Source organism: Dendrobates tinctorius, unplaced genomic scaffold, assembly GCF_039654945.1.
Source record: "Dendrobates tinctorius isolate UK_male_01 unplaced genomic scaffold, ASM3965494v1 ptg000593l, whole genome shotgun sequence".
In the NCBI taxonomy this organism is placed as follows: domain Eukaryota; kingdom Metazoa; phylum Chordata; class Amphibia; order Anura; family Dendrobatidae; genus Dendrobates; species Dendrobates tinctorius.
The window spans coordinates 20,463-35,710 of NW_027362250.1; the positions used below are offsets into that span (position 1 = coordinate 20,463).

Sequence of the window (15,248 nt, forward strand, 5' to 3'; positions counted from 1 at the left end):
TAGCAGTGAGGTCCTCCTGGGTCTCCTCCCATAGCGTTTAATTTAAATGTTGATGGATAGGTTGTGCAGACACTAATGCATCCTGAGCCTGAAGGACAGCCTGAATTTCTTTGGAACTTGATTGGGCTGCTTATCCACCATCCAGTCTATCTTGCGGTGCAACCTTTCGTCAGTTTTTCTCCGCTGTCCACATCTAGGGAGATTATCTACAGTACCATGGGTTGTGATTTATGTTGTGTAGCGTGGACAAAGGAACATCAAGATGTCTGGAGATGGACTTGTAACCTTGAGATTGTTAATTTTGACCAATTTTGCTTCTCAAGTCCTCAGACAGTTATCTTCCCCGCTTTCTGTTCTCCTTGCTTAGTGTGGCAGACACACAATACAAAGATTGAGTCTACGTCTCCCCTTTTTTTGTCTGGTTTCAGATGGGATTTTTATATTGCCCACTCCTATTACTTGCCACAGGTGAGTTTGAACGAGCTTCTCATGCGTGAAACAAAGTTGTTTATCCACAATTTTGGAAAATTGCCAACATTTTTGTCTGGCCCATTTTTGGGGATTTCTGAGAAATTATGTCCAATTTGCCCTTTTTTTTTTTTTTTTCCCCTGTTTTTGTGGTGTTCCAATATACACAAAGGAAATGTGTATATTAAAACGTGTAATTGCAATAATTATCTGAGAGAAATACTTCATTTTCTGGAACATATTCAAGGGTGTCTACACTTTCGTCCATGTCTGTATGTATAATGTGTACAGGTGTATACACATAATAGGATTTTTCTGTATTTGCCTTGTCCAACAGTAACACATCTGTATGTATTATGCACACACACAAATATAAGGACATAGGGGGGGTGAGTTATAAGCATCAAGATTATAAATTTGAGCACAGGATAAGAAGTGACTCAGCTTTTTTGTGTGCATTAAGAGGCTTTTATACAACACTTCTGGTAGTTGTCCTTTAGAGGTTTTGATTTCTGATGATGCCCCTGTCAGTGGTGGTTCTTTTCTCCATAGTGTCTGCATTGCTCCACAGCACCATCTGGTGTTGCAGACATGGCACTCTTTGAGTCAAGGGGTGAACACTGGCCTGGTTTTAATAAATTTGCCGTAATCCTCTGTAAACAAGGAATGGAGGGGAGACCGCTTGCAGAAGCCTCTTGATAATATCACACAACGTAATGACACCTGTGTTATTTGTTTTTGTCTTCGCAGAGTTATTGAGAAAATCTGCAGAGCACACTCTTGTCGACATGGTGCAGCTGCTCTTCTCAAGGTAAACCCTCTTGTGTTTGCCTGTGCCTTGCTGACACGGCCCCATGAGGACTGGCATATTTTACACTTATATAGGGTCCACAAGGCAAGATGTGCCGATAGTCATCTGTCGTCTTGGAGTGTGGATAAAAGGAAATAAAAGTAATTGTAGGACCTTGAGCACATGCTGCTGAACCTAAGTTCAAGGTTTGCTGCTTGTTCTCCAAATGAAAAAGTCATTTATGGCAATCAGGTCTTGGTTTGTGGCCACCTTCTTAATCTGGGATCTGAATTTTTCAAAGTTATTTTTCTTCAAACATTTGAATCGTTTTATACAGCTTTATAGATGGATATATGGTCCATAATGTTTTATTGGCAATTTTTTCAACAACGTATTGCTTAAATTGTATGAAACGTGTGAATAGAAAGAGACAGATTTGAGAGATTAGCATTAAGACTGAATCCCTGCTTTCTTAACCACCTCCCGCTTACCTCCCTCATCTCGGTCAGGGGTTTTGTCTTTTTAAAGACTATTTGATTACTATTTGAAGACTAGTGATTTTCTTAACACCAAAAACATGATTCAGTTAGTAGGGATTTTTTTTTGTGAAAACAATGATTTATGAACCATGTGAATATGCTCAAAAATAATAGCAAAAAAAACTGTATACTTGCCATACCGTTCTGCCCCCTCATCTTTTACGGCCATGGTGGCTCCCCGTTGTCCTCCTTGCTTCCTCTTTCTGCCAGATGGGCATGTGATCTCTGTATCCAATGGCATGTCATTCCTGTGTCCAATGACAGGTTGTTGCCATCACATGTCTGTTAATCCAGAAGATGCTGTACAGAGATCTTACCTGTACATTCTGTTCTGACCATAGTGACCTGTGATCTGTAAGCTGTTTTTTTAATTTTTTTTTCCGCCTTGACCCAAAATTCAATTTCTCTTCTGAGAATTGAACTAATAAGGATTACCTTACTTTTAAAGTACAAATACACTTTCTATCATTTACTGTATGCCAACTATGCTTTATTTAGGTTAGTGGAGAAATGCAGATTAATGCTTTCTTACTCATGGGTAAAAGTCTTTTTTCCCAATATTTGATTAATATACCATTTTGTTTTGAGTAAAGAATGAGATGCATAGGTTCACCAAGTATATCTTGGTGATGAACATAGAACATTTGCGTGGATGTCAACCGGTCATTGGAAATTTGTTAAGCAAAGTTTAAGTGGCATCTTGCGTGACCCAGCAAACTAAACAGTCACCAGCTGCATCGCCATGGCCTTTTGTACAACAAAGGTGAAAAGTCAGATTTAGTCTGGATATGATGACAACAGTACATTCATGCTTATATACAACTACATGTAGATACACATCCCTAGAATTTAGGGAGATATACAACAAATTGTGCAATGGACATTCTGAGATGGTTCATCTTGGGGCAACCTACTTGGCACTACGAATATCAAACGATTTGCTTAGATATTAAGTGTACCTCTTGTTTACTGTCTTGGACATGGATTATTTCTTCCATTCCCATCATCAATGGACTACTCTGAAACTAGCCGATATCTAATCTGTGCTCCTACGATGCTGGGTAGGTCAGACTGTCACTATATTCAGGAGTACATCGCCCTGCAGGAAGCCAAAAGGCAGAGGAGCAGTCGGTCCCCGAAGATTGATGTTAAAGAACCTGTTTAGCAATATATTTACCTGTTCAGTTATAGTTTACCATTCTCTCCTGTATCTTCTTAGCTGAGGAGTAATTAAACCTTCCATAAATCCCCCCCTATCCTGTTTCATAGTTGTGTATGAATGTTGAATTTCTTCATGTCATTCAAGTGTTGTTTATTGAGAATAAACAGAAAATAGGATATTTTATACATGCTTGTGTAACTGAACAGAAAATCTGTTTTTTTGTTTTTTTTAACATGGCTTTTTCTTTTTTTTTTTAATAATTCGTTTATTAAATATCAGGGTGCAAAGAATGCACATCATACACAATAACTTATGATAACAGGCATTTTACAAAGCTTACATGCCTCTGTCCATAAAACATGGCTCTTTTTTAAAACTTAATTTTGTGTTGATGTTACCCATAGATGAGCTCTACGTTCTTTTTCTATAGTTTTAAAAAGAAATCCTTAAATTGTGTTTGCAGCCAAAGAAAAAAAATACGGAGCTGGCATTCACAGAAGCATGATTTCCATTAATGCTATGCCATTACAAATCAGGCAGGTGAACATTCGAAATTGCTACTGCAAAACACTGACCTTCAAAACTCAATTATCTGCGTGTTACGACCACGAGCTCCCACTCATAATATGTGACGTTCTCACTGGTGCAAAATGCCAGGCTGATGTCATAAAAAGCTGATCATTCACTTTTGTATTCTTTATTGCCGCAAGTGTTTTTTATTTTATTTTTAATTAGCATTTTAGGATTCGGATAAAAAAAATAAAACATAACATAAATCAATAATGCCCTTAAATAATAACTACGTAAAAATAATTTGTATATACGGCTGATATATTCATATGCGGTGTGTGTATTTAATGCATACTGCAACGTGCCATGTTTTTCTTCCAGATTACCTCAGTTTAAAGAAGAATCAAAAAGTTACGCCGGAGCCAATATGAAAAAGGTATTTAAACATATTGTTTTTCTTAGCTTTTTGCCTGGTCCTCTAATTTGCATGAATTATGTGGTGTACTTTGTGATACTAGGATTTGTCTTTGTGAGAATGCTGTTGCTGTAGTTTCCATTATCTATTTTTTCTCTAACTTTTGGAACATTTTCTGACTCTTTTTTTTTAGCTTTTTTTCACATCAGTTTTTATTTCTTTAGCCTATGTTATTTTAGAGAACTTGTTTATTTTTTAAATTTGTTTCTTTTCAACTAAAAACAGGTTCTGATTTAGTCTTTTGCTATAGATTTAGTATAATTTGTCTGGAAATGGCCATTACCTGCTTAGTTGTATAACCTCAACACAACTGAATAAAGTGTAGCTTGCCTCTTGCATAACAGTGGGGTTCAGATATGATAATTACTAGTATATTTTAAGTACACTATTATTCTATTGATATTTTAAAGTCCTACCAAACCAGTTGCACATTATTTTCTATAGTAACATTATTATTGATCTGTTCAGTCTTTTTGCAATGAAAATTGCAACAGAAATTTCCTGATTAGCTTTACTGCTCTAAGATAAGTGCTTAAAATCAAGACCTTTCATCCAATATCAGTAACAAAGATATACCGAGCTGCTCCATCATAGGGGCTGAACTGGGCCTCCAAGTGAAATGTGAACAGCACCTTACTATCATAGCTAGACTAGAAATGATGTATGTGAAAATTAGCAGGATATTGAGGCTCTCGGATCTCTGTGCCTTTTATATAGAGAAAGGTGCAGACCAATTATCCTATCTTCTGATTCTGGTACTTGTAGTGATAAACAAAACCTGACTTTTCTTTGGTAATATTTATGTAATTTAAACAGAGGTGAGTTTATTGGCTGCAACACACTTTTATAAACCTCACCCTATATACTGTTCCTACCTTTTTAAGATCCTCTTCTTGTTTTAGTTTAATAGTAAAATACCATACTTTGTAAAACATAAACTGGAAGAGATGATTAACATTATCGAGTAACAACGTCAGTTCACCTGACCATATTAATAGATCAGAAAGACAAGGATGTGGAACAGTTTGGCAACCTCTTTTTACATCAGCTCCCCTGGTATATCCACTATTAGGAGTAGATCAGATAGACGGTTTGGACAGCAGTGTGAGCAGCCTCATCGCTGTACCCCTGGTATCTTCCGTATTAGATCAGATAAGGTGGACGGCAGTGTGAACAGCCAGCCTCTACTTAACTCAGCACCTCTGGTACCTCCAGATTTGATTTGCTAAGTAAAAGTATTTAGTTATTTAGAATAACTGTTCCTTTTAGTTATTTATTTCAGTTCCTGGAGAACCTCTTTAGAATCCATCTTCTTTATTTGCAAATTGCTTTAAAAGGATCAAAGAGGAGGCTTAGAGTAAGGTAGGGTGCCTGATGAAGGTCACGCTTCGACATGTCCGAAGAAATCTGCCCTTATGTCTCATTCCACACTCGTATTTCTCTTTCCCCCATGACGGCACCACGGAGAGAGAGGGATCCGCCCTCAGGGACAGGAAACCTACAGATGAAAAAGGCGGTACCTCTCTCCCACATCAGTACCTGTAGTCGACGCGGGATGCCAGGGACCGAGCCAGTCCGATAATTGGCAGCGGGGCTCCCTGCCTCGGCTGGATCGAGGCCCCCTGCGGGCTTCCCCCGAAGCACGACCACCGGGGTCGGCGGGCCTTGAGGGTGAGTGGGGAGAGGCAGTGAAGAGTGGAGCAAGTCTGCCAATCCCAGGAAAAGGAGAGAAAAAAAAAAGGGGGCTGCCTCCTACGAGTAGTGGCGGTGGTCACTACAGGAGGGCCTTCTCGCCGAGTGCCGGGCCTGGAACAGCCTGTGGAGGACGGCAGTGGCCATTGGGAGCCGCAATACACAGGGCCTCGGCTGCACCTCGGACCCGGGGGGGTGGGGGGGTGGTGGCAGTGGCTACCGGGAGGCGCAAGGTGCGGGACCGCAGAGCGGTGGAGGGTGACGGCAGCCACCTGGAGCCACGGGAGACGAGTTCTCTGCAGGCGGATACAGATCGCTGGCACGGGACGCCGGTGGGGCGCGCGCAAGTACAGCGCCATTAAAGAGGAAGATGGGGCTGCAGTGCACTACTGGGTAATCCGCAGTGCGCATGCGCGGGCGGCCACTTCCGGGGGCGCAGGGACCGCTGGGTAGAGGCGGCGCCAAATTCGAAAAAGGGGGGGGGGGAACAGCGCTCATATTTAAAACACCACTAAAGGGGAAAGGAGCGTCAGCATGAGCGAAAAGCAGAAAGAGAAGGAGACGCGGAGGTGGTCCCCGAAGCAGGGGCTGCGGCAAACGCAGGAACAGCGCCAGCGCAACTCTTCCCAGCAGCAGCGGTCACGCAGGATCGCGGCGCAACAAAAGCTCCACCATGGCAGCACAGCCAGACGTGGATTCAGCGGTGGAAATAATCGCTACGCCCGAGATGGTATCTCTCGTTCCACAAGGAGGGTGAGTGATCTCCGTGAATGCCCGCTCGCTAATACGCGATTGTTAATTTTTCTGTTTCAGGGGCGTAAATGCAGGACCAAATCCAAGCACATGGTATGTGCCATGTGCACGGAGGAGCTACCCCCTACGTGGGAGAAAAAGCTCTTTGCGGCGTGCATAGAGCAGACAATACAGGAGGAATCCCCGAAATTTGCTTCAGATCTCAAAACACTAATAAGGACCCAGGTCGAAGACGCCCTTAAGGGCGTTAGAACCTCAAAGAAGAAACGTAGGTCCAGGCATAGATCGCCAGAGTCCAGTGTTAGCGAGTCAGAAAGCGAACTATCTGACTCAAGTAACTCATCATCCTCAGAAAGGGGACGTAGCTGCTTCCCCATTGAAGAAACGGATGCCCTGGTAAAAGCAGTGAGGACAACTATGGGGCTAGTAGATGAACGGCCTAAGAAAACAGCCCAAGATCTGATGTTCGGTGGGCTGGAACAAAAAAGAGCTTTTCCTATCAATGAGAAAATCCACTCCCTAATTAAACAAGAGTGGAAAAAGCCAGACAAAAAAGTCCTCTTAACACCCAAGAGGAAATACCCCTTTGATGACCCGGCCTGCTCCCTATGGAGTAAAGCTCCTAAGTTAGACGTAGCAGTTGCAAAAGCTTCTACAAAAATTTGCCCTGCCCTTCGAGGACATGGGCACCCTGAAGGACCCAATGGACAAAAAAGCAGAACATTTTCTAAAAAATGCGTGGGAGACTGCAGCAGGGGGGCTAAAGCCAGCCATAGCCGCCACGTGCACGGCACGCAACCTAATGGTCTGGCTGCATCACTTAGATTCATAAATAAAGGGAAAAGTCCCAAGAGATACAATGCAAAGGTCGGTTTCTGTATTGAGGGGGCAGCAGCCTTCCTGGCGGATGCATCGGTAGACTCGACCAGGCTGGCAGCCAGAACAGCCGCCTTCTCGAATGCCGCAAGACGCCCCTTATGGCTGAAATGCTGGCCAGGAGACTTAGACAAAAACCAAATTGTGTGCAATCCCGTGCGAGGGGGAATTTTTATTTGGCCCAACGCTAGACGACATCCTGGACAAGGCAGGGGACAAGAAAAAATCTTTTCCCGGGTTCCCTAGTCAGGCATACAAACGGCCTTTTCGGAACAGAAGGTTCATGTGACGGAAGCCCCCAAAAGGGAACAAAGAAGGATGGGAGGATAGGAGAAATAAAAACAATGGCTTTATGTTTAACAAGCCCCCCGACAACAAAAAGCCACAATGAAGGTACTCCCGGGTCGGGGGAAGATTATCCTACTTTCTCCAGGCCTGGGAAAAAATATCCGCGAGTTCATGGATACTAAACATAATAAAGTAAGGTCTGAGGCTAAAATTCATTACCCTCCCAAACAACTCTTTCGTGATAACGCCCCAAAGGACATCACACAAGCAGCTGGCTCTACAACAAGATTTAGCAATTATAAGAGAGAAAAACGTGTTACAAGAAGTCCCCTACCAAGACAGGGGCAAAGGTTTCTACTCCCCTCTCTTCCTTCGCAAGAAGCCAGACTGATCGTACAGGACGATCATAAATCTAAAAACGCTGAACAAATTCCTAGAAATTCAGCACTTCAAAATGGAGACAATAAAATCTTGTATAAAAATGCTTCCCGCAGCTTGCTTCATGGCTGTATTAGACTTGAGAGACGCATACTACCATGTACCTATTCACAGAGACCACAGGAAATACCTCAGGGTGGTGGTGATAATCCAGGGGGAGATAAAGCATTATCAGTTCAGAGTCCTCCCCTTTGGGCTAGCCATTGCTCCAAGAGTATTTACGAAGGTAATGTCTGAGGTAATGGCCCACATAAGAGAGCAAAACATTCTTATAGTCCCATACCTGGACGATCTCTTAATAGGGGTCACCTTTCACCACTGCAAACAACAAATTAGACATGGTCATGAGGTATCTACTGAGTCTAGGGTGGATGCTGAACTTGCCCAAGTCCAGACTCGTACCAAGTCAGGTGCAAGAGTACTTGGGGTTAACACTGGACTCAATCGAACAGAAATGTTATCTTCCGCAGGCGAAGGTTCAAAAAATGACACAAATGGCGTCACAAATGATAGCTTCCCTGAACACTACCCTGAGAAAAGCAATGTCACTATTAGGATCAATGACAGCCTGCATGCCAGCAGTTCAGTGGGCACAGAGCCATACTAGAGACTTACAGTGGGAGATATTAGACGCAGACGTTTCCCTTCACGGGAATTTAGACATGCAGTTAAACATCTCACCAGAACCAAAACATTCCTTAACGTGGTGGACAGTTCCAGCCAACCTAGCCAAGGGGGTTCCTTGGGCATTGCCTGCAACAAAGATCCTAACTACAGACGCAAGCCCCTGGGGGTGGGGTGCACATCTAGGCAACCAGGTGGCACAAGGGCCCTGGGACCAGGGAAGAGAGTCTGCTTCCTCAAATATGAAGGAGCTGCTGGCAGTAAAACTAGCTCTCATTCATTTTCTAGCTTCACTTCGTTCCAATCACACAAGGGTCTTCTCAGACAACCAGGTAGTGGTAGCATATCTAAACCACCAGGGGGGCACCAGATCGCAACCACTGATGGCGGTAACAAAGTCCATCTTCCACCTGGCAGAACACATAAAAGGTGCAGAAAATCGAACGGCGGACTTTTTAAGCAGGACACGTCTAAAACAGAGGGAGTGGGAACTAAGCCAGTTAGTCTTCAACCAGATCGTGAAACTGGGGCCGGCCAGAAATAGACTTATTTGCGAACAGTCAGAACCGGAAGTTGGAAACTTTATGCTCAATTGATCCCTGGGGGGGCCCAGTAGCTCTAGACGCTTTTACGATACCCTAGGATTATCGTCTGGTCTACGCCTTCCCCCAATATCTCTCATCCCCTTAGTACTGAGGAAAATACGGGGGGACAAGGCGACGGTAGTGGTAATAGCGCCCTTCTGGCCACGGAGAATATGGTTCTCCTGGCTGAGAAGAATGTCCGTAACGGATCTCTGGTTTTTACCAGTAACTCCAGACCGGCTATCCCAGGGACCAGTGTATCTTCCCCACATAAAAAACCTACACATGACAGCTTGGCTTTTGAGAGGGAGCTCCTAAGTAACAAGGGCTTCTCATCAGACTTGGTAACCACGCTACTACAAAGCAGAAAGCCAGTAACCACTAAAGCATATGGCAAAGTGTGGAAAAAATTCATGTCAGTGTCAGGCTCCGACTCAACGGGCGAAATCCCTGTAGACAAGATTCTGGAATTCCTACAGAGGGGGTTGGAAAAGGGGTTAGCTACCAGCACCTTAAAAGTACAGGTGGCGGCCTTGGGAGCTTTGTATAACCATGACTTAGCAAAAAATAGATGGGTTATGAGATTCATCAGAGCCTCAAGTAGATCTAGGCCGATCCCCCTACGCAACCCCCCCCTGGGATATAAACCTAGTACTAAACGCACTAACCAAATCTCCCTTCGAACCCCTAGCGGAGGCTCCCTTAAAAATATTGTCCCTTAAGACCTCCCTCCTCGTAGCTTTAACTTCTGCCTGCCGCATTAGTGATATACAAGCTTTGTCTGCCCACTCACCCTTCACGCAAGTTCTGGATGATAGGGTAATTCTCAGAACCGACCCAGCATATCTCCCCAAGGTGTCTTCTCAGTTTCATAGGACCCAGGAAATCTCCCTACCCTCCTTCTGTCCCAATCCCAAAAACAAAACAGAAGAGGTATTACACACTTTAGATGTAAAAAGATGCCTGGTTCAATATTTGACAACCACAAGGGAGTTTAGGAAGGATAGGGCTCTGTTGGTCTGTTTTCAGGGTCCTCGGAAGGGTCAAAAAGCATCGACGGCCACACTGGCGAGGTGGATAAGAGAGGCCATCATTCTATCCTACTCCTCATGCAGGGCTGCCATCCCGGAGGACGTAAGGGCCCACTCAACCATTGCAGTGGCATCATCCTGTACGGAGAAAGCCGGCACTTCAATAGACCAGATATGTAGAGCGGCCACTTGGTCTTCCCCCTCTACATTTTTCAAACATTACCGTCTAGACTTAACCTCCTCTTCAGATCTCACCTTTGGGAAAAGGGTTCTGGAGGCGATGGTCCCTACCTAGATGTACAATCTTTGTAATTCTCTCCGTGGTGCCGTCATGAGGGAAAGAGGAAATCGTAGTTACTTACAGATAACGGTATTTCTCTGATCCCATGACGGCACCCGTACATCCCCTCCCTTTCACACACACAGGTGTGCATATTAGAGTGAGTTAGCTTTAGTACTTAGCCACACGGTCCCTCTGTTAAGCTTAATTTGGATTTTTATAACCATTAGAGTTGCAGCTGAAAGTTCTGTGTAATGCTCTGTAAACCAACTGATGTGGGAGAGAGGTACCGCCTTTTTCATCTGTAGGTTTCCTGTCCCTGAGGGCGGATCCCTCTCTCTCCGTGGTGCCGTCATGGGATCAGAGAAATACCGTTATCGGTAAGTAACTACTATTTTCCTTGATATTAAGATTTAGCTATCACAAGACCAAAACATAATAAAACTTGGATTAAAATAACAGCGGCCATTAACTGCTGATCTGTAAATATTTATCAATTTTCTGTTTAATACCCGGCTTACATAAACACTGTACCTAGTGGTGTACTAAACTGAAATGGATCGCTAATTGGCATAGACTGCCATTGTTTTCTCCAGCACAGGTTACGCAAGACAATGCACTGCTGAAAATATTGTTATTCTGCAGCACTTAAAGGGGATATCTGGGGAAAAAAACCAACAAAGTACCCAAGCACTGACAGGCAGGTAGTTCTTTGCCAGCACAGAGCGGTCATAGACTGCTCCTGCTGGCGATTCAGCTGCCTCTGCAGATGTCACATTGACAGAGCAGTGGCTTCTTTTCCACCCTGCTCTGTTGACAGGGCAGGACTAAAGACATCATGCTGATTGACAGCTGGAGACCTACTGACTAACTGGGGGGAGCCACTTGTCAATCGGAATGACCTCAGTTGCCATGACTCATCGACAAAGCAAGACAGAAAATAATCTGTTTTTCTTTTGACATGGCAGCTGAATCTCCAGCAGGAGCAGTCTGTGACCGCTTTGACGGCGAAAAAAGACAATGGGTATAAAAGGCTGCAAGGTAGGTAGCAACTATTTGCCTGTTAGTGCTTGGGCACATTTTTTTCCTTCTTTTTATTACAAAGTCCCAGATATCTTATTTTAAGGTCGATTCACTTGAGGAACAAGTGTAACTTATTCATTGGGTGATCAGCGGCCCTTTTACACTGCATGATTATCTTGAAGTTCAAGTGGACCGCTAGCCTTCTGCTTGATCTTTTTAAAGAGGTTTTCAAATATAAAAGATGGAGTTTAACCATTTGGTAATTGTGACTGTTTTTTCTTTCTGCAAAATTTTAACTAAGCTACTTAAAAATGATGTGATATTTTAACTTTTTATTTTTCAATATTTTCTTTTGTGCAAGGTCAGATGCATTGCATGAGTCCAAGGCCACAACTGCATTTTTCTGTGCAGATTTGGAGCGGCTTTCACCACTTAAATTTGGAAAAATCTGCGTGCCCTCAGAACTTCCGTGCAAAAATTGCTGTAAATTCGTAATCGCTGATCAGACCCTAACATGGTTCTTGCATAGATTACCGCTCCTTGTCTTCAATTTTGTAATAATGAGGTGAAAATAAATTACAATATATACAGTGGATTCTATTCTAATCATTGATATTATTTTTCTCAAAGAAAATCCTTTATTTTTGAGGAGCTTGGGTGTGGAATTTTGTTTTAACATTTTAAATTTTGCTGCGTTTCTTCAATGTATTTTGCTTTATAGAAGCATCCTGATTTTCTATTTTTTCTTCTTCCATTAAATGTGTATGTCCATGGTGTGTCATGTGAGTGTATTAATATACTCCCCTACCGCCATCTTCTCCAGGGTCCAGCGCCGCTACACTTTTCTCTGTGACATCACTGCTCACTGTCAAAGTAACTGCACCCCATGTGATCTGGAAGTGGCTCTTACGATGTAAGCATATGGAGCATCAGAATGAGGCCCCAAAGGCCTATATTGTAAGACTTCTTGCTCACGCATAGAGTACAGAGTGACCTGAAGAGTGGTGATGACACTGAGAAGAGAAGGGTCCTGGATACCAAGTAAACAATGAGAAGTGACTATATTAACAGATATATACATAGATTGTTGAAAAAAAACTTCATGGGAGGGCTTAGTTATCTTCACTCTTGAAAATTAATCTCTGGACTGGAGATTCTTACCTTCCTTTAGGGCCCCGTCACACACAGCGATCTCGCTAGCGAGATCGCTGCTGAGTCACTAGTTTTGTGATGTAACAGCGATCTCACCAGCGAGATCGCTGTGTGGCAGTGATCAGTAACCGCCCCCCCCGCCGGTATCGCTGATCGTTGATGGAAAGCCCTGGACATTTTTGGGGTCGCTGGTCTCCCGCTGGTCAGCACGCATCGCTGCGTGTAACTGGCGGGAGACCAGCGAGCAGGAGCTGGTAACTAAGGTATACATCGGGTTTCTGAGGGGGTGCGCTGTGCCTAGAAACCCTCTGTGTACCTTGGTTACCAGTGCGCTGATGCAGGGAGCTGGTAACCAAGGTACATATCGGGTTTCTTAGTGACGCACGCCCCTTAGAAACCTGATGTGTACCTTAGTTACCAGCTCCCTGCTTCAACGTGCTGGTAACTAAAGTACACAGCGACGTCGCTTGCTCGGCGTCGCTGGTACTGATCGCTGGTGAAGCTGCCTGTTTGGCAGCTCACCAGCGATCATCTAGTGACTCACCAGCGATCCTGACAAGGTAATATCGTTGTCGGGATCGCTGGTGAGTCGCTATGTGTGACGGGGCCCTTACTTTTTCTTGGTTTTAATTCAGGAAGTCCATTTATGCCTTGATGTGTCATTGCCAGGAGTACAATAGACAATGTGTTTGACCTCCAATTATCTGCATTTTTTATTGCTCTCCACAATGTTTCTTACATTCCACCATGTGTGTCCTCTCCTGCTGTGCTTACTATCCTTTTGTGTTCTTCCACTTTGTTTACATTCATACTTTTACCTGTTTTCTGCAGATCTCTTCATGTCTTCTCTGCAAACTGGACACCAATAGTGGTGAACAATCCAAAAACATGAACCAGTTAGAGAGGGTACTACTTTTTAAGAGCCTAAAAGTCTCTCTTCTGTTCCTCCATATATGTGCAGTGTTCAACTAAGACACTGCCACCATTTTTTTTTCTTGTAGCCTGTTTGCTTTCTCTCCATCCTCATTGTAACCTGTTAGCATGGCTTTCCTGGTGGATGCATGAGGCGAAGGGGCTTTGCTGTGTTTTGACTTGCACATTTGAGATCTAGATGGTTACTTTGTAATTGCTACGTTTGAAATGTATTTGCTAATATCCACTTGATAGATCTGTCCTGCTTCCATATGTATTGGATACGAAGTAGGGGGCATGTGCATTGCCATCAGATCCTGGTATGGAGGTACTTAAAATATTAGATAATCACCGCGGCTCTCCAGAAGGGTAGTAGTAACAAGATTGTTTCCAATTGCAACAAGTCAAACAAGGCAAAGCAGCTGAGAATCAGAAATTATCCAAAATTGCTATTTTTGTATTTAACCCCTTCACTACCAAGGGTGGTTTGCACGTTAACTACCGGGCCAATTTTTACAATTCTGACCACTGTCCCTTTATGAGGTAATAACTCTGAAACGCTTCCATGGATCCCGGTGATTCTGACATTGTTTTCTCGTGACATATTGTACTTCATGTTAGTGGTAAAATTTCATTCATATAACTTGCGTTTATTTGTGAGAAAAACGGAAATTTGGCGAAAATTTTGAAAATTCCGCAATTTTCCAACTTTGAATTTTTATGCCCTTAAATCACAGAGATATGGCACACAAAAAAGTTAATAACTAACATTTCCCACATGTTTACTTTACATCAGCACAATTTTGGAACCAAAATTTTTATTTGTTAGTAAGATATAAGGGTTTAAAGTTGACCAGCGATCTCTCATTTTTGCAACACCATTTTATTTTTACGGACCACATCACATTTGAAGCCACTTTGAGGGGTCTATATGATAGAAAATACCCAAAAGTGACACCATTCTAAAAACTGCACCCCTTAAGGTGCTTAAAACCACATTCAAGGAGTTTATTAACCCTTCAGGTGCGTCACAGGAATTTTTTGAATATTTAAAAAAAATGAACATTTAACTTTTTTTTCACACAAAAAATTACTTCAGGTTCAATTTTTTTTTATTTTACCAAGTGTAACAGGAGAAATTGGACTGCAAAAATTATTGTGCAATTTGTCCTGAGCACGCTGATACCTGATATGTGGGGGGAACCACTGTTTCGGCGCATGGCAGAGCTCAGAAGGGAAGGAGCGCCGTTTGACTTTTTCAATGCAAAATTGGCTGGAATTCTGATTGGACGCCATGTCGCGTTTGGAGAGCCCCTGATGTACCTAAACAGTGGAAACCCCCCACAAGTGACCACATTTTTGAAACTAGACCCCCTAAGGAACTTATCTAGATATGTGGTGAGAACTTTGAACCCACAAAGGCTTCACAGAAGTTTATAATGTACAGCGGTACAATTAAAAAATCATATTTTTTCCACAAAATGATCTTTTCACCCCCAATTTTTATTTTCCCAAGGGTAACAGGACCCTAAAAGTTATTGTGCAATTTGTCCTGAGTACGCTGATACCCCATATGTGGGTGTAAATGACTATTTGGGCACATGGCAGAGCTCGGAAGGGAAGCAGCGCCATTTGACTTTTTTGGCTGGAA

At 43.1% G+C, this 15,248-nt stretch overlaps 1 protein-coding gene across 3 annotated transcripts in view; it reads left to right on the forward strand.

Moving 5' to 3' along the window:
• Window positions 1–13,773, forward strand: part of LOC141078762 (Golgi-specific brefeldin A-resistance guanine nucleotide exchange factor 1-like) — a 29,779-nt gene extending 16,006 nt beyond the window's left edge. The window contains exons 4-6 of one of the 3 annotated variants that reach the window (XM_073565218.1): window positions 1,219–1,279; window positions 3,851–3,905; window positions 13,517–13,773. In XM_073565218.1, the coding sequence (XP_073421319.1) occupies window positions 1,219–1,279; window positions 3,851–3,905; window positions 13,517–13,657 (257 nt within the window). In that variant the 3' untranslated portion in view covers window positions 13,658–13,773. Of the gene's footprint in view, window positions 1–1,218; window positions 1,280–3,850; window positions 3,906–11,894; window positions 12,127–13,516 lie in introns of those variants that run through there. The other 2 variants (XM_073565219.1, XM_073565220.1) reach the window with 2 other exon arrangements.
• Window positions 13,774–15,248: the final 1,475 nt, after the last annotated feature.